The following is a 27,786-nucleotide window of genomic DNA, read 5'->3' as shown; positions in this document are numbered from 1 at the left end:
TAAGATATCATGGTCAAATAATCATTACTCTATTTGAAATTAAGATTTGTTTTCATTTCAATTATAGATAGAGCACTTGTCTTCATATAATTACAACTTTTAAATATTAATAAAATTCTCTTAATTGGTATACATCAATTTTCATTTCAAATCAGCTCTCTGGGCCAATATTAAGTATCATTGGTTAGAAACTCTTCGGGACCATGATCACAAGAGGGGGCTTTGTGAGTTGTGCTCGTCGCTGGATAACACGCATCGAACAAGGAAAACACTTAAAATTGCAAAAGACAAATATATATATCAAGAATTTGCAAGAATGAAATTTTATAAAACTAGAAGTACAATTTGGGACATAAATTATTACTTTTGTTAGGGTAAACAACCAAGAAAGAGTAAAAAATATACACCACAACAATTATGATCAAGAAGCTTATTCAAGAACACTCAAATTGTACATCAATCGTGAAGTTTTTGAAGAAATGAGGAAGGATGTCAAGAAAATCCAACGTTTGTTGGGAGGGATAACTCAAAAGGTGGAGCAAGAAAATCCAAAGTTTGTTGGGAGAGAGAACTCCAAAAGTAAAGCAATTTTCACTACGAGGAAGAAAATGATGAAAAAGATCGAGGAGTTCACACAATTTCTAAAACAAAAGAAAATACCCATGGACAAACTAATTTGAAGAAACTTGAAAACCTAATTACAGTGAAGTACAAAACAATAGGGGAGATGACATGTCTCGATTCAAAATTTTTTTAGTATTTCGTTGGCAAGACAGGGTGACCAAACCAGAAGATGAAAGGCAAATCGTTTATGGAAAAGAAAGAAGAAAACCGTGTGGTTGATGAAGAAGAACCTCAAAAGTGTGTTGGCAACTCATTTGCATGTGTACACAAAGGAAAAGAAGGTGACACAACTTTTTGGTAACCCATTTGGTGTCCCAAAATGTTTACCCTTTGTTCAGACCCATGACCCATATTCTGCCTCTACCTAAAACACAAACCCTAATAGGGTTCAAATTTGGACCTCATTCCCTTTTATTGAAGTCTATTGATCGACCCATAAATTTAGTGAAGTGCAAGAACACATCCCCAATTGAATTTCCTTCCCTCTTACAAAATGGATTTTTCCTCATTTTCTGAAAATTCTACACATTCTTTTTACAATAGAGTATATTTTGAACAAATTAATTCTTGGGTTCATTGGGTTGATCATGAAGATTGGATATCTTTTATGTTGAATGTTTTAAGATGTTTCTGTTCGGATGACTTACTTTTTTATTTTTAACTTCATTTTTCGTTTTAAAACTCAATGGCAAGTTCTTTTAGGGGTAGAATGATGTAACAGAAATAGGGTATTATGGTCAACCATTTACCACTTTACAGAATAAGCCCAAGAGAATATAAAGAATTTGTGAAAGTTGCCAACAAAGTCGGAAAAACCTCTTATGGGGTGCATTTGACTTTGTGGATGTTCATCCTGTCATTCATGTGAGGAATTTCAAATTCTATCATCTCGACTATACTAGAAAACAATACAATGTTACGAAGTGCCCGTCTACAATGTTGAAGAGAGACATCAAGAACAAAGTCACCATAAGGCTCCCAACAATTGGCAACCATGTTAGAACACTGAGCCAACATATGCATGAGGCAACAGATGGGAGTTTCCCAAGAGAAGTGAAAGAGCCCCTAAGACAGAGAAGTCAAGTAGAAAATATGCAAAACTCCTCAAGGCAACTGCTCAAGAGTTTGAGCAGAGTCGATTGGTGAGGTCGTCAACCATTTGAGTAGAGGACAATGTTATAGTTATGCTTGTTCAAAGCCTATTGCTTGTAGTCGCATGCCCGCTCCCACTTCATTTTATCATGCTTTCATCCTATGTATTTCATTTTGTTAGTTAGTTTGCTTTACATGTAATTTTTAGATTGTATCACTTGCCACCCACCACTTTTGCATGTTCAAAGATGGCAAATTGTCTTGTCCAAAATGTACTATCCGAGGGTAACACTTATCATCATACCTTCAAATTTCATGAGATAAGAAATTAAGTTGTTGGGTCCCTTGTAACTTATAGCCTTATGACCCACTTTATTTTCTCAAACATGCTTTTAAACATTTACAAAAACCTTTTCCTTTAAAACTCTCTAAAACATTTATTCCATTCATTTTCTCGAATGGAACGAATGTTGCACAATCGCGTTGAGACATTTACGAAAGTGCAGTTGTAACCGCTAGCGTGTTTTGGTGTCAGACACGAACACTCCATCAAAAGTAATGTGTCAGTGCTTCCTTGAAAATCACTTTCAATAAATAAATTTTTTATAGAAATAACAATTTAGTCTCTAAACTTACATTTATAACAATTTAGTCCTTGAACTTTATTATGTAACAATTTAGTCTTTACAGTTTAAATTTTTTAACGATTTAGTTCCCATCATAAAATTTACTGTGAAAATCTAGTAAGGTTTCCTACCATGCATAACTAAACCGATAAACTAATTAAAGACTCAAGAATTTTATAAAATACAAGGTCTCTATCATAAAATAATAAAAATTTATATTAAATTTTGATGAATTTTTTTGACTTTAGGACTAAATTGGTACAAAATTGAAAATACATAGACTAAACTATTACATACCAAAGTTCATAGTCTAAATTAATATAAAATTGAAAGTATATAGACTAAATCGATACAAACCAAAGTTAAACTAAAACGTTACTTTTCTGAATTCTAACAACCAAAACTATTTCTTAACCAAAGGAACAAATACAAATTTGGATGGATAATATTTTATTCTAAACATTCAAAACTGAATACAACCACCGATTTATAAATGCTTTTAATTAATCTACCTATCAAACAAAAAGTCGAGGAAGATTTTACCTACTATCTATTTTAAATTTGGAACGGTAGCAAATATAAAAATTAGGCCCAAAATATTACCAACATAGTGCAAAAAATTTGCCAATGCAACAAATTTTAGATCCAACTATTAAAGTATGACTATATCACCAATAGGAGCCTATTAGCAATGTAACATACTACTGATAGGTTTTTCTTATACATGCAATTCATTAAAAATGTTATTGTCCAATTGATTCTAGGCCTAAAAATGTTACTCATGTCAATTACCCTTTATAAAAAAGTTATTTTAGAGTACTACTGAAATATCCAACTCCAATGAGCTTAATTTATGTATTAAAAAAACCAAAAACAAAATAGAGAGGACTTTATTAGTTAATTAAAATCCTAATTTTTGGTTTAGATTAAAGGTATAGCATTACCTGCTAGTGTGATCTCAATGTTAGGTCTCACTTCGCAACAAAGCCACCGTGATTTTGGCAAAAGTATATCAATAACCTACAACTTGAATCCAATGACATAATGAGAATATAATTAATTAATCCTTAAACTATAATAAAAATGTTTCAAGTATACCTCATGCTCTTGATTGTGGAAGCCTGTGACATTCACTTTTGAGCACTAAAATAAAAGAAATTAAAACGACTTTTAAGTATACAAATAAGTTTTTTCAGGCAATAATTAATGAAGTGGGGATGATAAAAGAAACTAACTTGTGTTCTCCGAAAAATGCATTTTGCAATGAAATTTTGTACTGCATTGATTACAATCCGACGAAAGGGTGAGCTGAGGATGATATAGAATTGTCGACACAAATAGAACAGGTTAGTATTAGAGTCTCATATTATAATACATTCACATATAAAAGAAGATGAGGAAGAAATCTTGAGATTCATAATTTTTTGGTACCTTGCTAAGTAATTTGGTTGGTAGCTCATCCAAACATCTCTTTTGATCTAGACAGTTGAATTCCTAGAATACTCGGAAGAATGTTTAAAAGTTTAGAGATCCAAATAGAATAAACATGAAAGTTAAAATATCAAAATATGATTTATATTTATTTGTGCAATTGCAATTCTATGGGACAAAATGAGACTCACCTTGGCGATAGGTGTTCCATCTTTACAATTCACAAAGACATCACATTCTTCATTATTTGAGAGTGTCTGTATGAAGGAGCTTAGAACTCAAAACAGGCAAATTATTCAGAAAATAACAGGTTCAAATACTATGAGTTTTACAACCTTATCAAGCGGTCGTGCTTTACATTTTTCGGCTTTTACACATTTCTCTTGCTTCATATCGTGAGGAGGACTTGGTCTGTTGGATGTGAGAATAGCTTTTGTAAGATAGCAACAATATTAGAATATATGATAAACATGAGTAACACCTGCTGGCAAATTAAAAAGATAAAAGATGAAAATAAAAATAATTGTATATTCACAAGTCTACAGGCAGTCAATTGCAGTTGCAACGGAGAATCACAAAACATTGTTAAATAATACAAACTCAAACGAGCAAACTATGTGGACAATAGACAGAAAACGGGTGCGGTAACTGTTACTATAAACACCATGAAACAAGAATCTTGGTGCCAAGAGAAATAGGGATCTTTGAGTGCTTTTATTCATCAATGGAAATGTGGCCAGTGGTGAAGTTAATTTAAAATTTTAAAACTTAACTAACCTTACTACTAAATACTACCGCTAGGGGTGTTCATGGTCCAATCTTGGATGGAACTGTAGACTGAACTGAGCATATTGATTTCTAGTCTTGTTGAACCAATAAAAACCGAGGTACCACGGTTTTAATTCGAAAATTGAGCCATTTTGCATCTGCTTAGATCAATTTTGCTCGGTTACAACTGATTTTTTTTTTTTTTTTTTTTTTTTGTTAGGAGAGCAAAATGAGGTATAAAAAAGATGGGGGTTGGGGATTAATATGGACTAATAGGTCTCCTCTGTTGTCCTCGTAAGGGCCAAAAATTTATGGGACAACTTCTTGCTTGTAAACCTGCTCCAGTATGTCTATCTATACAAAGACTCAATCCCCAACTTGGAACGAAATCAGCAAATTCCTTCAAACTATCCTTCAAAACTAATAAGGCAATATCTCATTCACGAAGTTGCTGATCTTAAGTCAAACTAGACATCCCTATAGTAGACTAATGGTGGGGCATATGACCATAAACAACTCGAAACGAGGGTAAGTCGGGTAGAAGCATGGTATGTTTTGTTATACCAATATTCACCCCAAGGAAGCCAAGTAGCCCACTCCTGCGGTCTTTCATCTCAAAAACATCTCAGATAAGCTTCCACACAGAGATTGACTACTTCGGCTTAGCCATCAGACTGTGACGATAAGCCATACTTCTACATAGTTGAGTCCCAAGCCCACCAAACAACTCTTGCCAAAAGTGGCTCAAGTAGACCTTTTCACTATTAGCAATGAACATGGGATATCCATATAGACGGACTATCTCCTTAACAAAGGCTTCAACTACTAATTGCGTAGTGAATGGATGTTTCAATTCGACAAAATGTGCATACTTATTCAGTTTCATACCCCTTGCCTTCGGTAATCCCTCTATGAAATCTACAGAGATGTGTTCCCAACTTGCATCTGGAATACTCGAGGGAAATAACAAACCAGCAGGACTCATAGCCAAGGACTTACTCTTTTGACAAGTCAAAAATTCCTTTACATACTTCTCCCTTCATGCCTTCCCAATAAAGTCTGCCAATCAACCTTTCACATGTTCATAAGAAACCCAAACGTCCTTCAAATACTGAGTCACGAATTGATAGGTATGTATAATTGTAAGAAGCAGTGAAGATGATTTAGACAATATTAACCTTCCCTTTTATTTGAGTACTCCTTGTTGCAATATATACTGGGACACACTACTGTTGTCATTCTTTAGTTGGCTAACAATACTTACCAATTTTGGGTCCTTTTTCCATCTCATTTCTTATCATTTGAACATCCGAAAGTGCTGTAACCAAGCGATGAGGGCGTTGCACATTGAAAGTACTCTAGACGAATTGTAGCCTACCTTATTCTGAGAACTATATTTATATTTCACCTCAAAGTCACAGTCTTATTATTACACCCCTCCCAATTTACCTACTTAAACCGAGAGGAGATGCGATGGGTGAGAGAAGTATCAACATCCCTTGGTGAGGTGACACTCGACACCTAGCACAATTCCCATGACTCGTTCCCTTGGCGCCTAATACACACTCAATTGCTCTTAACATCCTTAAAACCTAACTCAAATGGAAACCTAAAGCGAACAACGTGAAGAAGCTGGAGAGAATGATCACTCTTATTAAATTAAATGCTTATTACAGTTTACAACTTTTCCTCCACGTACAACTGAACACATTGTAATCAATGCACCTTTTACTGACCAGCTATGAAGAGGAAGACATACAAAATGAGGAACTATGGGATGAGGATGCAAGACTTCTACACAGCATAGACAACAACAGCTTTTGTAAGACACTTGAAACTTTTAGCTACCAAAGGGAAAAAAAGAATACACTTTTGAAAGAACATTTGGAAGAAAATAGAAGTTTTACAATAAAAAATCGCTTTTAAAATTCACTTTCTTCCCTGGCACTCATCTAGCCCTTTACTAAAGACACCGTGTGCCGAAAGCTCATCAAACCCGTACCTGTACACCACTGGGCCGAGCATACCGAGGTCCTGAATGTGGACAAAACCTCAACACTTCCAGCCACTAAGGTGGACAACACTCAACACACTCAAGCAGTAAGGTGAACAACTCGACACATTCAATTTGCCACGGCAGACGCATCTTAACGCCTAGCGGTTAGTCATACGTGCACGCAAAGCTCGACTGATCGTTCTGATTATCAAATCCAATGGTTTGAAACTCCTTTAAAAACATTATTTTCTGGAAAAACATTTCATCATTTAAAAACATTACGCTCGAATACGTTTCAACACATTTTGAGTTTAAACATCATTTTAAATTAATTTTGGTTCAAAGGGTCAACTCATCTCTTACTCATGTTCTCTTCCCAACTTTCTTCTTCTAATGCCAACGCCTTCTTTAGCACTTCAATGTTTCCTTGATCTCTACTTTCTGTTCCTTAAAATGATCCCTACCTTCTCTATATACTTTCTTCAAAAATCTTAGTGAACACTTAACTCTTATCTTACCGTCACCTCCTACTCAACCCCGACAAATGTCACCTCATTGGTTTATACTTAATTTAGCTCCTTAATCTCGCCACCTCATATCCAAGATTTTAGCTACACGACACCTGTCCCTTTTCCATTCTTCCCTCCAAGCAGCCACTTCTCTACTGCATATTCTCACTGCGTTCAGGACTTCAACGTCTGACTCCTCAACAACCCTTCTCGACACCAACCTGAACTCCCATTTCAAAACGTAGTTTCCTCTTTCTTTCAAAAGTGCCTTCCTCGCCTTACCCTTACTGCACCGCCTCATCCTCGGTGCCAACTATCACCACAAGATGGATGTTACACTAATAACTTGTAAATCCCTTTTTTATGATGTGACTGAACAACACTTTGGTCTAAGAGAAATGACAGGGTATGCTGATCGGTTTTCCCCACAAACTTTTCTCTAAGTAAATAAAATTATCACCTCTGTGCAGCTAGGAAAACTACCATAAACTCCCTCTCGTACACAGGCTTCACTTAATGGGAAAACCATACGCCCAAATTTTTGCATAAGCATTGATAACAACATGCTAAGCCAAGAAATTTCTCACGACCACGTGTCAATCCATGAACTTCTTTGAAGGATGTAGGTATAGGCCACCCAAGCATCGCTCACAATTTCTCAGGATTAGCTTCTACAACTATACCCAAAATTGAATGCCAAATGGGCTCTTATCTCGTTGGCATACAATTGGTTATCTTTAAAAACCAATGGTACCACGTTCAAGTGAGACAAATGTTCCTCCAATCCTTGAATCATATATTAGAATATCATAAAAAAAAAAAATACAAGAATAAACTTCTGCAAATAAGGATGGAAGATTCTGTTCATCAAGCTTGAAATGTAGATGGTGCATCGGTTAACCTAAATGGCATAACCAAAAACTCGTAATGCCCTTCATGTGTTCTAAAGGTCATCTTCTCAATGTTCTCTGGGTGCATATGTATTTGGTGATAGAAATTGAGATTGTGATTCTTATTCAAATTAAGAACTTGCACTTAAACGAGTACAAAGTTTTGTCCCACTCGTGAGAAGGAAACAACTTCCAAAGTGAAAATAAAATTGACTCCCCTCCCTTCCTAATTTCCAATAACATATATAACCTTCATCATATTCACAATCTAACTGTCCCTTAACTCACTAACATGTATATTCCCCTTTTTACTCTTACGTTGATACTGAAAGATAATAGGAGGCCTAACAAATGGTTTGTCAAGCAACACTAACAAAAACTAGAATGCATACATCAAATCCTTAAAATGTATAACAAGAGTCTAAACTGGAAAATACATTATATTCAAATATGACATTCAGATTTCAAGGTATCAATGAAAAACTATGAGTTACATGTATAATCTGATGGGATTCCAGCTATTCCCACTTATCGATATAAAAAGATTGAAGGATGCTTGATATTAAGATGAAAATAGCAAAAAATACAGACACTCTCTAACCGAAGTGCTCCGAGCCTCTCCGATGGATTCCTCTCCCTCTCCTGCTATCCTATCTTTCAAGAATAAAACAGTAGGATTTCGTACTCCAAAAACTAACTACCCCCTCCTCTCCTTCTCTCCCTTATTTATATTCGCTCCCCCACCCCCTACCGTGGTCCCCCTTGGATCGTGCGTTGCTCCACTTATCTGTGGTCCCCACCTGCAGTTGATTACATAACCAACTCCCCCTCCTTCTTCTCTTTCCTGTTCCTTCTCCTACTGTATTGGTGTATGATGGGTGGTCTAACATTGCATTCCTGGTCCAGTTTCACCTTGTCCTCAAGGTGGAAATCGGGGAAGGATTGCTGAAAGTCGTCATAGCTTTCCCATGTGGCTTCATGATGCGGTAGACCCTTCCAGCTCATTAAAACCTCCCATCCTCCTTTCTCGTTTTTTCTATAACCGTAAATCTCCTGTGGCACGGCCTTCCACTCGTGATTTGCAGTCAAAAATGGCAAAAGCTCTTCGCTATTCGCACTCTCCCCAAAAGCTTTTTTTAACTGTGAAACATGGAACATAGGATGGATTGTTGCTGCCGATGGTAACTCCAGCCGATATGCCACCTGACCAATTCTCTTCACTATCTTATAAGGTCCGAAATACTTCGGTGATAGCTTCTCATTTCTCTTTCTTCGTAGGGATACCTGTCTGTATGGCCTAATTTTTAAGAACACTTGATCTCCTTCTTCAAATTCGACATGTCTCCTCTTCATGTCAGCATAACTTTTCATCTTGTCCTGAGCTATGCGTAGATGTTCCTTCAAAGCCCCCAATGCTACATCTCTTTCCTTCAGTTGCTCATCCAAGGTTGAGTTGGAAGTTTCCCGATCTCCATAATATACCAGGGCTGGTGGGGTTCTCCCATAAACAGCTTGGAACGGTGACACGCCCAACGATCTTTGGAATGTGGTATTATACCAGTATTCAGCCCAGGATAACCATTTCATCCAATCTTTCGGTTTTTCCCCGCAAAAGCATCTTAGATAAATTTCGACCGACCTGTTGACCACCTCTGTCTGTCCGTCTGTCTGGGGGTGGTAGGCTGTACTTCGGTTTAACTTGGTACCAGCTAAATGAAAGAGTTCTTTCCAAAAATGACTCAGAAAGATCTTGTCCCGATCAGATACGATTGACTGTGGAAACTCGTGTAGTCTTACCACTTCTTTAACGAACAATTCCGCTACCATCTTTGCGTCAAAGGGATGTTTAAGGCTGAGGAAATGCGTATATTTGCTGAAGCGATCCACCACTACGAATATGACATCAAGCCCCATTGATTTAGGCAGTCCTTCAATAAAATCCATGGATATATCCTCCCATACTCTCTTTGGTACCTCGAGGGGAGTCAATAATCCTGCTGGAGATAATGCTAAGGTTTTATTTCGCTGGCACGTCATACATTCTTCGCAATATTTTCGCACTTCTGCCTTCATTCCCACCCAAAACAGCTCTCCTGTCATTCGTTTATATGTTCTTAAGAATCCTGAATGACCCCCTAGGACTGAATCATGATATGTGTGCAGAATGGCTGGTCTTAATGAGGAGTTCTTCGCGATTACTAACCTCCCTTTGTATCTCAGTATGCCTTGTTGCAGAGTGTAGTTCTTTACCTCTTCCTCCCTCTGAATTCTGTCGATGATATTCTTCAAATATTCATCTTTGTCAACTTCCTCTCTGATTACTTTGATGTCTACCAAAGTGTGAGCGGTTAGTTGGTTAAGATGGGCCGTTGGTGGTATTCGCGAGAGGGCATCTGCTGCCTTGTTTTCCAACCCTGGTTTGTACATCACCTCAAAAGAGTACCCCAGCAGCTTTGCAATCCACTTTTGATATTGCGGTTGGATGACTCTCTGTTCCAGTAGGAATTTTAGTGATCTCTGATCTGTTTTAACTATGAACGTCCTCCCAAGTAGATAGGGTCGCCAGCGTTGAACTGCCATTACCACTGCCATTAACTCCCTCTCATATACTGGTTTGGATCGGTCGCGCAGCGCTAGTGTGTGGCTATAAAACGCTATGGGTCTTTTGTTCTGCATTAGTACCGCCCCAATCCCATAGCCTGACGCGTCTGTCTCTACTTCGAAGGGCGCATTGAAATCGAGCAGAGCTAATATGGGTAGGGTCATCATTGCTCGTTGAAGCTTCTCAAACGCCTCCTGTGCTTCTTCATTCCATTTAAATGCTCCGAGCTTCAGCAGCTGAGTCAGGGTGCCGCTATGGATCCATAATGCTGTACAAAACAGCGGTAATAACCCGTCAGCCCCAGAAACCCTCTAACCTCCCGAACGTTTGTTGGTATTGGCCATTGCTCTAATTTTTTCAGGGTCGACTTCTACTCCTCTTCCCGACAATATATGACCCAGATACTCCACCCTTGAACCCGCAAAGCAGCATTTCTTTCGGTTAGCAAATAACTTATGCTCCCTTAATACTTCCAGCACTAGTTCAATATGTTGACAATGTTCCTCTAGGTTCCTGCTATAAACCAGTATATCATCAAAGAAAACTAAGACAAACTTCCTCAAATACGACCTAAAAATCGAGTTCATTAGTGATTGGAAGGTTGCTGGTGCGTTTGTGAGTCCAAACGGCATCACTAAGAACTCGTAATGTCCCTCATGAGTTCTAAAGGCCGTTTTCTCTATATCTTGACTACACATTCTCAGTTGATGATAACCGGCTTTCAGGTCTATTTTGGAGAATAAGTTGGCACCATTTAACTCATCAAACAGTTCTTCCACAACTGGGATAGGGAACTTATCTGGAATCGTTATGTTATTGAGCGCCCTATAATCCACGCAGAATCGCCAACTCCCATCCTTTTTCTTGACCAAGAGAACGGGACTTGAGTAGGGGCTTGTGCTGGGGCGGATGATTCCTGAAGCCATCATTTCGTCCACCAGTTTTTCCAGTTCTTCTTTCTGCTGGAATGCGTACCGATAGGGCCGGACGTTCACCGGGTCTGCTCCTTCCCTTATGTGTATATGATGTTCGATATCCCTGCTGGGAGGCAATTCCTTAGGCCCATCGAAAACATCCTTATACTGTGTCAGGACTGTCAAGACGCTCTCAGGTTCGTTCTCGTTCTCTTCAGTTTTTATCTTAGCTTGGCATGCTTCCAGTGTTCTGCACTCAATCAAATATCCCGTGTCCGTTTCAATCCATGATTTGGTGAGATTTTTTAGGCTCACTTGAGTTTTAGTTAAGCTTGGATCTCCTTTTAGCACCACTTTTTTGCTGTCATGGAAAAAGGACATGGTTAAATTCCTCCAGTCCATCTCCGTCACTCCCAAGGAATGTAACCATTGCATTCCCAGTATCAAGTCTACCCCTCCAAGTTCCAGTGGTAGGAAATTCTCCATGACTGTCCACCCCATGAGATTCAACTCTACTTTTTCACACACCCCTTTGCCTTTGATGGCTGTTCCTGACCCCAGTATTACTCCATAGTTGGCAGTGTCTTTTGTGGGTATTTTCAGTGTCCTTACTAGCCGGTCGGATATGAAGTTGTGGGTGGCTCCGCAGTCTACTAGCACGACAACTTCTTTGCTTTGGATTGTGCCTCTTATCTTCATGGTCCCCGGATTCGTCAATCCCACTACTGAGTTAATACATAACTCTACTACTTCTCCCGGGTCGTTCTGCAGCTCCATGGCTTTCAATTCTTTTAGATCATACTCATCTTCCTCAATGATTTCTTCCTCTACGTCGTCATCTCTGACCACAAACATCCGTAACTCACGTATTTCCTTCGCCTTGCATTTGTGCCCGGAGTAATACTTCTCATCGCATTTGAAACAGAGTCCCTTCTCTCTCTTGGCCTGGAATTCCGCATCTGAGAGCCGTTTAGAGGGTCCTTCTTTCTTAATCTCTTTCGGCGATCCTCTCAGTGTAATCGTTCGTATTGGAAATACTGTGTTCTCCTTATTCCCTTGTTCCTTTAGACCGGAATACGTTTTGGCTGTAGAATAGCTGCCATTTGGGACCTTCGCTCCAGAATATCCGGGTAAATTTGCTTCCCTCCTCAGGATCTCTCGCTGTTCCACCATTTGCGCATATCTCATCATCTCAGCTAATCCCACGGGATTGCAGAATTCCATCTCCACCTTAATCCACGGTAACAGCCCTCCCATGAATGTCTCTTCCACAATCTTTTCAGGAATATCTGATAATGAAGCCACCCACTTATCGAAGAGATTCCTATATTCCGCCACGCTTGTTTCCTGCTGAATTCGTAAGAACCGGCCATACAACGACCCTTCGCGGGATGATCGAAATCGGATCAGTAGTCGTTCCTTTAAATTTAACCAACAGGTAAATTTGTCTCTCTCCTCTTGCGATCGATACCAGTTGAGTGCGGGCCCTTCAAAGCTGATTGTGGCAACCGTAAGTTTTTCAGAATCCGTGAGTTTGTGTATTTGAAAGTATCTCTCTGCGCGGAACAGCCATGAATCTGGGTCATCTCCATCGAATACCGGCATTTCAACTTTTTTGAATTTGTTTCGATCTGGCTATCCCCGTCGCCCTCTTCCTTCTTTTCCGTCGTCCCATTTTTCGTTTCTTTACTTGCCGAACTCTCTCCCTCCGCCGTTTTTCCCGTCCATGTTTCTTGTACTGACGAATCGATTCCTTTTCCGCTAGCTAATACCTGTTCCTTGGCCATCGTCTCCATGAATATCATTACCATCTGGTGTGTTTTCTCCACTTGGGCCTGCAGGTTTTCCATGTTCTGCGACATTACCGTAAGTTTCTCCTCCATCACCGGAATCTTGTTGAGTTCTTGTTCGTGTGTGTCCCTTCTCTCTTCGCTTCTGGTTTGAACCATGGCTTCCCCCTTCTTTTCGAATCGACGAGCTCTGATACCAAGTTGATGGGATTCCAGCTATTCCCACTTATCGATATAAAAAGATTGAAGGATGCTTGATATTAAGATGAAAATAGCAAAAAATACATAGACACTCTCTAACCGAAGTGCTTCGAGCCTCTCCGATGGATTCCTCTCCCTCTCCTGCTATCCTATCTTTCAAGAATAAAACAGTAGGATTTCGTACTCCAAAAACTAACTACCCCCTCCTCTCCTTCTCTCCCTTATTTATATTCGCTCCCCCACCCCCTACCGTGGTCCCCCTTGGATCGTGCGTCGCTCCACTTATCTGTGGTCCCCACCTGCAGTTGGTTACATAACCAACTCCCCCTCCTTCTTCTCTTTCCTGTTCCTTCTCCTACTGTATTGGTGTATGATGGGTGGTCTAACATAATCTAATATTCATACAATCCCTAGTATGACACCAATACTTTATACGGACTCAAAGCAATATAAATATGCTTCGTAGTTACCACATCTATAATCATTAATGAGATCTTCTGAGTAAAGACCTTTTACATTATAAATTAACAATTGCTGAAAGATCTACCTCAATTACCTTCTTGTGCACTTGTTTTCACCTAGTGAATTAGATACGTAAGGACTATTTACCTGCAATAGTTGAAGTGTCAGTGCTACAAGAAATTTTTAGTAACATTTAAAAAAGAAACATACCATTTTCAAATTGTTTACAACAGACTCAATCAAGACTGTTTATTTACCACTAAACATACCAGCTTAATAATCATAGACTGAAATGTGTACAAACGTAAATGGTGATCATTAGTAAAACAGTCTGATAGCTTACAACATATGTGTGTTGTGCGGCCCTCTCTGATGTCTTAAGATGAAACACCTAAAACAACCAAATAAAAGTTGTCAATAAAATTAAGGTACAAAATACTTGCCTACTGAAATAGAATAAAAATTTCCATCAAGGTCAGGTACAAACATTATGATGTAATCTATAGCTAGTTAGTTAGTAAAAATCCCTAACTAATTAGAAGTACAGCTGTAACTAACTTCCTAAAACAGTCTTGTAACTAACTAAATAAAACAACCTTGTAACTAACTTGTAACTAACCTTGAGATATCAATATATAACAGTCTCCTAGCCTGAAATATAGCAGAGAATTCTTTTTGAGAAATCAATCCAACTTTGAATTACATCAAATTGGTATCAGAGCAGCGCCGATTCTTGGACGGAATGGCTGGCCGAAGAGTTAACAACCCTGCCACGGGGGAAAACCGTGTGCAAGAAGCGGCGGAGGAAATCACCGTCCTCTCTCCAAAGACATCAACAGTTCGCTTGCTGGCTGTTGAGGAATCTTTGGGAGATCTCCACAACAAATTTGATAGATTGATGGAAAGTGTCGAAATGTTAAACCGAAGAGAAGAATTCCCACAGCCACCACCACGGAATGAAATTAACTTCCAAAACGACCAACGTTTTGGTGAAGCAAGAGGCCGGCGAGCAAGGGGATACGTTAGAAACATGAACAATCCACGAGGACTTCAAAGAAGGAGACCCGGTTACGCTATACAACAACAGCTTGACGAAGACTTTCAAGAAGATCAAGGAGCTTGGCAAGAAACCCAAGAAGACGATTCTTCAAGCGGGGATGAACAAGGAAACATGTGGAACCTCAATGATGACGTACGAGCAGGAAGAAATAACCGAAGAATTGAGGTCAGAAGAGGAGAATACCACGATTATAAGAGGAAGATTGACCTTCCCATGTATGATGGCAAACGAAATATAGAAGCATTCTTGGACTGGATAAAGAGTACTGAGAACTTCTTCAACTACATGGATACGCCCGAACGCAAGAAAGTCCACCTAGTAGCCTTAAAATTAAGGGCTGGTGCATCAGCTTGGTGGGATCAGTTAGAAATTAACAGGCAAAGATGTGGGAAACAACCGATTCGCTCGTGGGAAAAGATGAAAAAGTTGCTGAAAGCAAGATTCCTACCCCCGAACTACGAACAAACATTATACAATCAGTACCAAAACTGCCGCCAAGGTGTCCGGTCAGTAGCTGAGTACATTGAAGAATTCCACCGCCTGAGTGCAAGAACAAACCTAAGCGAAAATGAACAACATCAGGTTGCAAGATTTGTGGGAGGCCTCCGATTCGACATCAAGGAAAAGGTCAAACTACAACCATTCCGTTTCCTGTCTGAAGCAATATCCTTTGCAGAAACGGTGGAGGAGATGATTGCAATTCGATCCAAGAACCTAAATAGAAGATCAGCATGGGAAACAACTTCAACAAAAAGCAAAACAAACGACCAACCTTCAAACTCAACAAAAGGAAAAGGGAAGGAAGTTGATAATCAAGAAATAGCTGTTGAAAGAAAGAAAGAACAAACGTTCAAACCTAGTGGTCAGAACAGCTACTCCTGCCCGTCATTAGGAAAATGCTTCCGATGTGGCCAAACTGGCCACCTATCCAACAACTGCCCGCAAAGAAAAACCATTGCAATAGCCGAAGAAGGAGGGCAAACGAGTGAAGACAGTTTAGAAGCAGAAGAAGAAACTGAACTAATAGAAGCAGATGATGGGGAAAGGGTCTCTTGTGTTATCCAACGGTTATTAATTACGCCCAAGGAAGAAAAGAACCTGCAACGCCACTGTCTTTTCAAAACAAGATGCACCATAAACGGAAGAGTATGTGATGTAATCATAGACAGCGGCAGCAGTGAAAACTTCGTAGCAAAGAAATTAGTAACAGTCTTGAATCTAAAGGCTGAAGCACATCCAAACCCTTACAAGATAGGTTGGGTAAGAAAAGGAGGAGAAGCCACGGTCAACGAAATCTGTACAGTCCCTCTCTCCATTGGAAACGCCTACAAAGACCAAATTGTTTGTGATGTCATTGAGATGGATGTATGCCATCTCCTACTAGGAAGACCTTGGCAGTATGATACTCAATCATTACACAAAGGGAGAGAAAATACATATGAGTTTCAATGGATGGGAAGAAAGGTAGTTTTACTCCCTATAACAAAAAAGATGAACGAAGGATTAAGAGGTGAGAAACAGCTATTCATCACTGTTAGTGGGAAAAATATGCTTAAAGAAAGGGAACAAGGCATCCTAGGACTGGTTGTTATTGAAAAAACCAAGGAAAAACAGGTCGAAGACATAGAACCCAAATTACAGCAGCTCCTTCATGAGTTCCTACATATAAAGGAAGAACCGAAGGGACTCCCACCCCTTCGAGATATACAGCATCACATAGACTTGATTCCGGGAGCATCACTACCAAATTTGGCTCACTACAGGATGAGCCCCCAGGAGTACAAAATACTTCATGATCATATTGAGGAATTACTAAAGAAAGGGCACATCAAACCGAGCCTCAGCCCGTGTGCAGTACCAGCACTTCTCACGCCAAAGAAAGATGGAAGCTGGAGAATGTGCGTTGACAGCAGAGCCATCAACCGTATCACAGTAAAGTATAGATTTCCCATTCCAAGGATTAGTGACCTGCTAGATCAACTCGGTAAAGCCAGTATTTTTTCGAAGATTGATTTAAAAAGTGGCTATCACCAAATACGGGTAAGACCTGGCGACGAATGGAAGACAGCCTTCAAGACAAACGAAGGTTTATTTGAATGGATGGTCATGCCATTCGGCCTTTCTAATGCACCCAGCACCTTCATGAGATTGATGAACCAGGTACTTCACCCATTTCTCAACAAATTCATAGTAGTTTACTTCGATGACATACTTGTTTACAGCACAAACAATGATGAGCATTTACTACACCTAAGGAAGCTGTTCCAAGTCTTAACAGAGGCAGAACTCTACATAAATACTAAGAAAAGCATGTTTATGAAAAAAGAAATTGCATTCCTCGGATTTATAATCAAACAAGGAAGCATAAGCATGGAACCAAAGAAAATCGAAGCCATCCATACATGGCCGACTCCTGCCTCCATTAAAGAAATACAAGCCTTCCTTGGCCTGGCTTCGATTTACAGGAAATTCATCAGGAACTTCAGCTCTTTAGCCGCACCCCTAACTGACTGTCTAAAGAAAGGAAACTTCAAATGGACCCCATTACAACAAGGAAGCTTTGAAGATATCAAAAAGAAACTAACATCCAGCCCTATCCTTAAATTACCAGACTTCTCTTCACCTTTTGAAGTAGCAGTTGATGCATGCTGCACAGGGATTGGAGCTGTCCTAGTTCAACAAGGACATCCTATCGAATACTTCAGTGAGAAACTCAGCACCTCAAGACAGACCTGGAGCACATACGAACAAGAGCTGTATGCCCTTGTCCAAGCACTAAAACAATGGGAACATTACCTACTCTCTAAAGAATTTGTGCTCCTAACTGACCATTTCTCACTAAAATACCTTCAAGCTCAAAAAAATATCAGTAGGATGCACGCACGCTGGATATCTTTCCTCCAAAGGTTTGACTTCGTGATCAAACACCAATCCGGCAAAGAGAACAAGGTGGCCGATGCTCTAAGCAGAAAAGGCTCCCTACTCACACTACTGTCTTCGGAAATCATAGCATTCAAACATTTACCCGACCTATACGAAGACGATATTGACTTCAAGGATATCTGGTACAAATGCTCCAACTTCTTAGACGCTGATGACTACCACATTGTTGAAGGATATCTGTTTAAAGGAGAACAGTTATGCATCCCGCACACCTCACTACGTGAAGCCTTAATAAAAGAGGCACATTCTGGAGGGCTAGCTGGACATTTCGGACAGAATAAGACATTGGAGATTGTTATGATATATATATATATACATATGTCCTTTATTGTAATTTTACATAGTCTCTAGGGTTTAGTTTATTCTCTTTATAAATATGTAACATTGCTTTGACTCAATGAGAATAAGACATACGTTTCTGAATTCTAGATTACAGAGATCACTTCCAAACGATACTACTGGTCGCAAATAAGAAAAGACTCCAATAATTTCGTAAAGAGATGCCCCATCTGCCAAAGAACCAAAGGCTCCAGCACGAATGCAGGATTATACTCGCCACTACCCATCCCGACCTCAATATGGGAAGATTTATCAATTGACTTTGTGGTTGGATTACCAAAAACACAAAGACAATTTGACTCAATAATGGTCATAGTAGACAGATTCAGCAAAATGACACATTTCGTAGCATGCAAAAAGACAAATGATGCAATCTACATAGCCAACCTCTTCTTTAAAGAAGTAGTACGACTACATGGAGTACCTAAAAGCATAGTATCAGACAGAGATGTCAAGTTCCTGAGTCACTTTTGGCGAACACTGTGGAAGAAGTTTGACACAACACTGAAATTCAGCACCACAGCCCACCCACAGACAGATGGACAAACTGAAGTAACAAACAGGACCCTCGGTAATCTGCTACGCTGCCTTAGCGGGTCAAAACCAAAACAATGGGATCTAGCATTGGCTCAAGCTGAATTCGCCTTCAATAATATGAAGAACAGATCAACAGGAAAATCCCCCTTCGAAGTAGTTTATACCAAACTACCACGATTAACCTTTGATCTCACTACACTCCCTACAACCGTGGATCTCAATAACGAAGCAGAATGCATGGCAGAAAACATCAAAAAACTACACAAGGAAGTCCATGATCATCTTATACAGACAACAGACTCCTACAAAAAGGCAGCAGATAAAAAAAGAAGACAAGCCCACTTCAACAAAGGAGACCTAGTGATGGTACACCTAAAAAAGAGCAGATTTCCTACTGGCACCTACAACAAGCTGAAAGACAGACAAATTGGACCATTCCCTATATTAGAGAAATACGGAGATAATGCCTTCAAGATCGATCTACCACAAGTCATACACATACACCCAGTCTTCAATGTTGCTGACCTAAAGCCATACCATGCACCAGATCGTTTCAGGCTTGCTGACTGATGGACCCTGGGACGAGTCCATCCTTAGGGGGGTGGAATGATGTAATCTATAGCTAGTTAGTTAGTAAAAATCCCTAACTAATTAGAAGTACAGCTGTAACTAACTTCCTAAAACAGTCTTGTAACTAACTAAATAAAACAACCTTGTAACTAACTTGTAACTAACCTTGAGATATCAATATATAACAGTCTCCTAGCCTGAAATATAGCAGAGAATTCTTTTGAGAAATCAATCCAACTTTGAATTACATCACATTAACTCAAAAAATGAAAACAATACATGCTCAAACAAATTACTTGAAATTCAGGCATCTGCGGTATACTCTTCTTTGGTGGGAGCAAAGTAGGAGCCTCAAGGATCTGTAAAGCCAAAAAAGTGCAATCATGTTTGTAACTCTTTTCTTTTTAGAAGAGTACACGAAAGTTTTCATTAAAAGAATGAAAGAGACCAACACTCCACGATACGAAAAACAAAAAATAAAACAACTGAAATCATAAGTTCATAACTAACAAAATCATAAGTCAAGCTGCAACAAAATAAGGGAAACAAGAGAAACTTAAAGAAACAAAACTATGAAGGTGTAATAAAAGCAGCCCAGTTGCAATAGATATCTTGGATTAAAAACCCCTTCGAACTTCTTAGAAAGGGAGCACCATGAGGAAGAGTTTAACTGATCGAGTCAAGAGAAGTGCTATAATATCATACAACCAATGGAGTAAATCTTATATGAATAAATAAAATTTAAGGTAAAAGAAATTGTGCAAGCACTACAATACTAACTTTTCGGTTCAGCGGCCGTGCTTTAAAATTAGAAGCATCCAATTTATTATGTTCAGTTGTTGTCATGTCGATTTTAGACCTGAAATTCAAAACTTGCAAGTTGATGCTATCAGCTCAGATCACAAATTATTAAATGCTGAATGAGTTAAAAAAAATGTTTTTTTTTCGTTCAAATAAAGCTACTACCTGTCTCTTTGTGCTCTATTTGCTGTCTCAAGATTGGGCTCTTTAGGTATGGTAGCTTTAAATTTTGTAAGAGGTGGGCAAACTTCTGAAATAATCTAAAGGGATTTGAGAAACTAATTAAGTTGAAAAGGTTTTAAAATATGGGGGGGGGGGGGGGAATATCTCATCAACATAAGTAATTCAAAAATACCTCGTTACCATAAGTAATTGGTCACATGCACGTGTTATGATATGCAATTGTGTAGAAAGTATGAGGTTGTTTTAAAATATAGCAAAAAAGATTCCAAATCTATATAGTAGTGTTGACCATACTAAACAATCGTGTTCACCGTATAAGATAATTAAATTATGTTAACTATATCAGATTTAAATTATATCTATCATATCAATATAAACGATGCTATATTCTAGGAGTTAGAAAAAAAAAACACAAAATAAAATTAAAAAGAATAAATATAAAATAAAGAAAAATGAATAAAAAGAGATGAAAGAATGATGCCATTTATGAAAATATTTTATCGAGTTCATACTGTTTTTGTTATTGTTAATGGAAGTAAATATTTTGTATGTTTAATTCTCCTCGTATTATGTGCAAGTAAAGAGAAAAAAATTAATTTCTTTCATCTTCTTCTTCCTCACATCTAAACGCTTAGCGTTGCCCCTCTCCATCTTTTATTCTTGTCGTCGCGCCGTCAACCGGAGCTCGTCTGTCGGTCATAGCGTCTAGCCGCCGCCATCGCTCTCGTCGTCCCTGCATCTTCAGATCTCAAGAGTAACCCGTAACCGTGCCATTTGACACTATATTGTTTGGATAGATAGTTTCAGGATATGAACATTTATTTTCTTTCGTTGATTTGTTTCTATATCTCTCAAATAAAATGTTCTTAAAGAATGCATTGTATTGATTTTAAATCTTGTTGCTCCTAGAATAATGACCTACATGGTATCAGTGCAAACACACATAATAAAACCCTAAGTATATAAATCCTAACCCAAGCCATCACTTCATCATCAGCCACCGTCGCCATACCTCTAACTCATACCCACCCGACGACGGGTATGTGCATCGGTGATCCCTTATAAACCCAAGTTACCCACCATTCCAATTGTTCGCAAACATCCTTCCCACCACTGACAGGGGTTTTGGCTGACATCTTCAATCGTCTCTGCTAGTGATCCTTTTATTATTACTTTGTTTGGTTTTAGCTGCTGAAATCTTCTTTTTGGAGCTTTTTTCCCCTTCATTTAGTGCATTTTCATGTTTTCAATGTGCCATATGTGAGACAAGTCATTGACAATCTGACTTATCTACCTAATGGAGATAACTTTCTTCGTTGGTCCCACGGTGTTCAACTGTATATTCATGGACAAGGAAAAATAGGATATCTTACAAGAGACAAAAAGACACCGGCCAAAGTTGATCCATTGTTTGCTACTTGGGATACTGAAAACTCCGTTGTTATGACTTGGAACTATGTGTGTTACTCTACGCGAAGGACTCACTGCAAGAAAATTTGGAACTCTTGACTCTTCTTTAATCCGTCGGGAGATGATGACTTGGGAGATAAGGCCTCCCCTTACACAATAATTTGCGAGTCGTGAGATTTAATATTTCCCCACGCCTACATGCACGACATTGAAGATAGAAATAAGGCCTCTCCTTACACAACAATTTGTGGGACGGGAGATTCAATATTTTCCCACGCCTACATAAACGGGGTTGAATTGGGTTGAGAACCCAATCCATATTTTCGGCTTATGTGGGTGTTGGCAATTCGAATAAGGGTTGGTTTAGGGTTGTATGTGTTTTTTTTTTTCTTTTCTCGTTTCACTTTCTAATAAAAACGGAGGTGGACAGCTAGATTGTGAGTAAGAAGACCTAAGACTGAGGTGAGATGGAAGAGAAGAATCGAACACATTAATGAAGGGTGAGCTAGGTGTGAGGGGATGAAAATTAAAGAGGGAGGAAGACCTAATTTTTAGGTTTTATTTTATTAAATAAATAATATAAATATATATATATATATATGTGTGTTATATTAGTTTAGGTTTGGGTTAAACCAAAATTTTCAACCTAACCCGGTTCCAGTCCAAAAAAATTTAATTTTTTTAACCCAATCCACATTTTAACTTAACCCAATCCAACTTTTATAATATGATTTGAATAGTCTGGATTATTTGAGTTCAACCTATATTCTTAGACCCCTACGACATCGGGAAATAAAAGCAAATTACCCAACCCACATTTTAACTTAACCCAATCCAACTTTTATAATGTGGATTGGATAGTCCGGACTATTAAACCCATATTCTTAGACCCCTACAACATCGGCAGATAAAAGCAAATTCGAACTCATATTCTTAGACCCCTACGACATCAGGAGATAAAAGCAAATTCGACATCATGAGATAAAAGCAAATTCGAACTCATATTCTTAGACCCCTATGATATTCTTGGACCCCTACGACATCAGGAGATAAAAGCAAATTCTCGATGCCATTACACGACATCTGAAGATAGAAGCAAATTCGACATCCGGAGAGTGAAGCGAATTCCCGATGCCATTACACAGACATGGGGAGATAGAAGTGAATTCCCAACGCATTAATTAAGCGTCGGCAGTTTTGGGCATAACTCCCATGGGCAGCATCGGGAGTTGGTCTTTAAAAACCGTCCCAGATTTGTACTTCACAGATCTGCGAAGAATGGAGAATGATATAGTTATAATTCTATGGAGAGAGGTGCTAGGTCTATAACCCACCTCCTCCCACCGTGATCAGGGTTGGCACGCGGTCAAGGTTGGCGTCGTCATTGCCGTCTTCATCTAGGCTCCTGAAGAAGAGGGTCACTGTTGTCCCGGTACAGTTTAAGCTTAGCTCATCTTGATTCCTCTTTTAGAATCCTTGGTACTTTTCTTCTCACTAAGAGATCCATCAACACCGTTTCTGCTTTGCTTGACATCTTCAAAGCCACCGGTGCTTCTCGCCTCTTCTTCAATCTCTTATACGTTTTGTTCTTCTTTTTGGGTTTCTTTGTTTTTCTTCTGCAATTGATTTGTTTGTTCTTGGATGTGCTTGGAATTCTTCCACATAAATCTTTGTGCTAGTCTTTGTCGTTACTTTCTATATTAATATTAATAAAAGAAACTCCTTTTCTTTAAGAAAATAAAAAACTTTCCAACCTTATCAGCCCTCTGCTACCGTAATGATAAGTTTGCATAAGTACAATGTTTGCTTAACAAGTATGATATATTGACAAAAGATGCATTGATTACCTTTTTAGGTACCTTGTGTAGCAAACTTGTTTGACGCATTGAACGTGGGACCTGCAGCAGAAGGTTAAAAATTCCTTAAAAACTTGTGACCGATAGACTCACTGTGCACGTTTGGTAGACTGGAACATGAATAACTGCCCGATTAACAAAAGCATATTAAAAATAAATAAATTCCACGAAATCCCTTTCCTTTTTGTCTCTCTGCTTTTAATATTTTTGGATTTGGAAAAATGTATTTCTTAAATTCCAAGATGAACCTAATCAAACCACTCAAATATGTATGCTGCATTTATGATGTTACAGAGTGCTGACTACAGTAGTCAGCACTGTAGAAACACATTAGTTTTAAGTCTTCCTACCCTTAACACCATCTTCAAATATTTTTTAAAATGGTGTCAGTTACAAACAAGAATGAAAGAGAAACAGATAGCAAAAAGATAGCAATATTTGCTAAAGAGGTAACTAAACCATCGAGATGAATGGATTCTAAAACTTCGGAGTTTAGAGATTGTCAACAAGAGCTTAGTTCAACTGGCATTTGAATATACTAATAAAGTCTATTCCTACCATAATTGTTGTACCAACTAGAATGCTCAAGCTAACAATGGAAAGATGGTCACACTATCACACTATTAGAAAGAATATTTGGTTTTGAAAAAATAAAGTTGAATATTGTCTTCTTCTGTCTGGTACAGAAACTAATGTTTCATTCCGTTTACCTCAATAAAGACAACTACATGCAGGAGATTTGTATAATACTGAAACAAAATAAAAATAAATGTAGAAATAGAAATTTCCACACACATTGGAAAAATAACCAGCCTCCAACTTCTGCCTTTTGGTAGCATGACTAATATTTAATGAAGACCGCTGAGAGCTGATCTCTATACTATCGCCCAAGCTGAACTGAAATCTAAGAAACATTACAGAATAATAAGTAAGAATAAAATTGAAAAGAACATAAAATAAACCCTAAATATAAATAATGATTATATTGAAGGTCATTAAAGGAGCACATAGAGCCCTTATTTCACAATAACATGTTTCACACTAACGAATGAGCCACAACTATCACTAACTATCCTGATATAACCTATCTTCACGAGTGGAATGAGAAATGAACCCATCATATATCAAGAGAAAGAGATACTGCAAACATCATTAATGGCAATGAAGTATTTAAGATATGAACATCACCTACGAAGAACCGTGTTGGAATGTATTCCCCGAGGTTGATTTTGCTTGGCCAAATAGCTTGCTGTTGGTTTCATAAAATTTGAACACCTTGGTGGATTTACCTTGATAGTAGACTTCGAATTAATTCCTAGAATATCTTGAGCAAGTTGATTGAAGGATGGGAGTTAGAGGTTTAAAAATACTAGGAGAAACTTCCAGACAGATGAATAATTCTAACTGAATAAATAAGAATAATTTATAACTCCTTTAGAAAGTAGAAAAACTGCAAAAAAATCCCCCACCCAAAAAAAAAAAAAGGGAAAGAAAAAGAAAATCCTAGCTACCTAGGCGAGAAAATATACAAAACCACACCATAGGTGAACCAAACAAAAAAAAAAAACAGAAAAAGGAACAAAGATCTAAACTGTCACAATGGTATTATGGATTGTAGGGGTTTCTAAACCGCACCGAATGATATAAGATCAACATTTTCCACCATCATATTAATCGTTAATACTTCCAGCACAAAATATTGACGAGGTTGGATCCAACTGAACGAATAAATAAAAAAATAAATGCACCTTGTACCTGAATCATTCTCACTAATCTCAGAATTTTTATGGTCGTCCCAGTGATTCTGCACATTCATGAGCTCCGTAGAGTTGCACTCTGCTCGAACCTCTTCTTCATTCAGTTTTAGGACGAATGCTAAAAGACGGAAAAACAAAAATCATACCATAAGAACGCTGCATGAAAGACCAATAAATTTTAATCTGCTCTGGAAAATAAGTTGATTCTATATTCACAATGCACTAAAAACTATTCCAAGAGAAAGCAGCGTCCTCAAAAATAAAATAATCAGATTCCGCATAGCAGGATAATTCCACAACATGAACATTTATTAACACATATAAAAATAAAATCGAAAGCCTGAAGAGACAAATTATGAATAGGAAAACGAAATACTGACGAGAGGGTGGATAGGTTCCAGCAAATTTGAACCAATCCTCGGCTTCCTTGATCTCTTTCTCTGTCTCGGGACGAGTGAAATCGTAATACATAGCGACATCAAACTCGTAATCCAAATCAATCTCCTCCCAAACAAATGGCTTATCGGTGACCTCTTTCATTTCTTCATCCGTTTCCATCTCTTTCTCCATACAAAGCGCCTTAGTATCAACGTTAACGCGACGAATGAAGCAGGAAAATTATTTTTCTTATTCACATAAACACGAAAGGAAAACAGTACAGAAAACAACAAATATTTCTACAACATTCTATCAACTCGAATCTCTGCAATGTCCACGAGAAAAATCTGCGGACATTGGATTGTAAAGTGGGACGAAACATAAATTTGCGGTGATCGGCCCGAGGAAATGAGAACGTTGGGTGATATTGGAAGGAATTTCGTGTGTGTGTGTGAAGTGGAAGTAGGTGGAGCTAGAGTTTGGAAGAGGAAGCGATAGCCATGGAAGGAAGGAAGGAAGGAAGGAAGGAACGGAGAAAGGAAAAAGGAAGAAGGAAGAATGGGAATGGTGGCGGCAATTTCATAAGCTGCCGCCCAATGGCATACGCCAGTTTTTTTTTTTTGTTTTTTTTTTTTTTGTTATTATAAATTCTTTTTTTAATTATAATTTTCTGAATTCGTGAATCCCACCTTCGAAAATTCCATTATAATTTTTTGTTATTATAAATTCTATTTTCATTTATTTGTTTATTATTAGTTATAATTAACATGGGCAAATGTTGGATTGAATTTCTAAGGTTAAAGTTGATTGTATATACCCTCATTTTCGTCCATTTCATTTCTTCTTTTATTTATAGTTAGAGAATAAATGAAATAGGAAATTGAAATTTTGATAAATTCATTGGCAAATATGTTCATTTTAGAAACTATTAGTTAAAAAGACTTTGTTTATAATTTAAATTTTTATGGTGAAATCTAAATATCATTAAATATATTTAAAAAGAAATTAAATGTCTAAGCTCATGTTGACATATTATATATATATATTTTTTTTTTTGTTTTTCTTTAGCTTATCACGAAAATAAAAAAGAAAAAGTTAGGATAAAATTGAGAATGTTTTGAATATATAGAAGGTGAAGCAACATATAGTTATAAAGATGTTTGTTATAAGTTAATTTTTCATGGGGAAATTTAAATATTCAACGAATATATATTTCATTTACTTTTGAATTACGTATTTGACATGAATAGTACCAAAAATAGTTGCTAAAACTTTAGTGCTTTTTTTTTTAAATATGACAAATAGTATTTGCACGATATAGAACAATTTTGAAAACAAAAAATTTCAAAGATCTATAAAGAAAAATACAAAAAATGCTTCAGTAAACACGCGATTAATCAACCACACGTGCGAGTCTAATTCTTCTTCTAAACGTTCATAATATGCGATCGTTTAGAAAATGATACACGATTGTGGGGTAGTATCAACACAATTATGTAGTTATTTTTAACAATGGGAACCATGCTTCAAATCTAAACAATCATGTTGATCACGTAAATGATCGTGTTGATTATGGTAATCAATCGTTTAGATCATATCCATATGATCATGTAGTTATTTTTAAACGATAGTAAAAAGGTTTCAAATCTAAACGATCGTGTTAACTATGCTAAACAATTGTGTTGACTTAGTAAGCGATCGTTTCAATCATATCCACCATTGTGTAATTCTCTTTTAAAGATTGATAAGGGACTTAAAATCTACACGATCATGTTGACTAGGTAAGTGATCGTTTAGATCATATTTACACGATCAATTTCTTTTTAAACAATGGAAAAATGACTTCAAATTTAAACGATTGTGTTGACAATATCAAACGATCTTCATATTCTGGAAGAGAAGTTGGAAGAAAGAAAGAGAAGATGAAAAAAGAAATAAAAATAAAAGAAAGTAAATCTGTAAGAGGGGTTGAAGAAATATGGAATAGAATGTGAATAAATTACAAAGAAGAAGAAGGAGAAGTGACGAACTGTTTATAATACCAAGA

At 37.8% G+C, this 27,786-nt stretch overlaps 1 protein-coding gene and 1 long non-coding RNA gene across 6 annotated transcripts; one reads left to right on the top strand and one right to left on the bottom strand.

Moving 5' to 3' along the window:
• Window positions 1–26,326, bottom strand: LOC101207726 (protein TPX2). Of its 5 annotated transcripts, none has more exons than XM_011660700.2 (17): window positions 25,742–26,326; window positions 25,360–25,479; window positions 24,793–24,928; window positions 24,400–24,508; window positions 23,596–23,646; window positions 20,321–20,415; window positions 20,135–20,213; window positions 19,651–19,713; window positions 14,249–14,296; window positions 14,000–14,052; window positions 4,109–4,184; window positions 3,965–4,030; window positions 3,774–3,836; window positions 3,578–3,650; window positions 3,441–3,485; window positions 3,287–3,368; window positions 1–241 (listed from the first exon to the last, which is right to left on the bottom strand). In XM_011660700.2, exons 1-15 carry the CDS (start codon window positions 25,929–25,931, stop codon window positions 3,442–3,444), a joined length of 1,266 nt encoding a protein of 421 aa, XP_011659002.1. In that variant the 5' UTR covers window positions 25,932–26,326; the 3' UTR covers window positions 1–241; window positions 3,287–3,368; window position 3,441. The 5 variants fall into 5 exon arrangements, with proteins under 5 accessions (XP_011659002.1, XP_011659003.1, XP_011659005.1 ...); XM_011660701.2 differs by having other exon boundaries at window positions 3,287–3,362; XM_011660703.2 differs by having other exon boundaries at window positions 24,793–24,919.
• On the top strand, window positions 22,677–23,776 carry LOC116405188. Its single transcript, XR_004218341.1, has 2 exons — window positions 22,677–23,180; window positions 23,604–23,776. It is a non-coding gene; the product is annotated as an uncharacterized LOC116405188 (long non-coding RNA).
• Window positions 26,327–27,786: the final 1,460 nt, after the last annotated feature.

This window comes from Cucumis sativus, chromosome 7 (assembly GCF_000004075.3).
Source record: "Cucumis sativus cultivar 9930 chromosome 7, Cucumber_9930_V3, whole genome shotgun sequence".
Taxonomy (NCBI): Eukaryota; Viridiplantae; Streptophyta; class Magnoliopsida; order Cucurbitales; family Cucurbitaceae; genus Cucumis; species Cucumis sativus.
Note: the sequence above shows the minus strand (reverse complement) of the source record. Positions and strands in the feature narration are given on the sequence as shown.

Bases quoted from the DNA above. Each gene is read 5' to 3' on its own strand.
- LOC101207726 (XM_011660700.2), bottom strand. From the start codon at position 25,931: ATGGAGAAAGAGATGGAAACGGATGAAGAAATGAAAGAGGTCACCGAT. The intron at 19,714-20,134 runs GTTAGTATTGTA...TTGGCTTTACAG, and splicing joins CACGGCCGCTGAACCGAAAA to ATCCTTGAGGCTCCTACTTT. The intron at 3,837-3,964 runs GTGAGTCTCATT...CGAGTATTCTAG, and splicing joins ATGGAACACCTATCGCCAAG to GAATTCAACTGTCTAGATCA.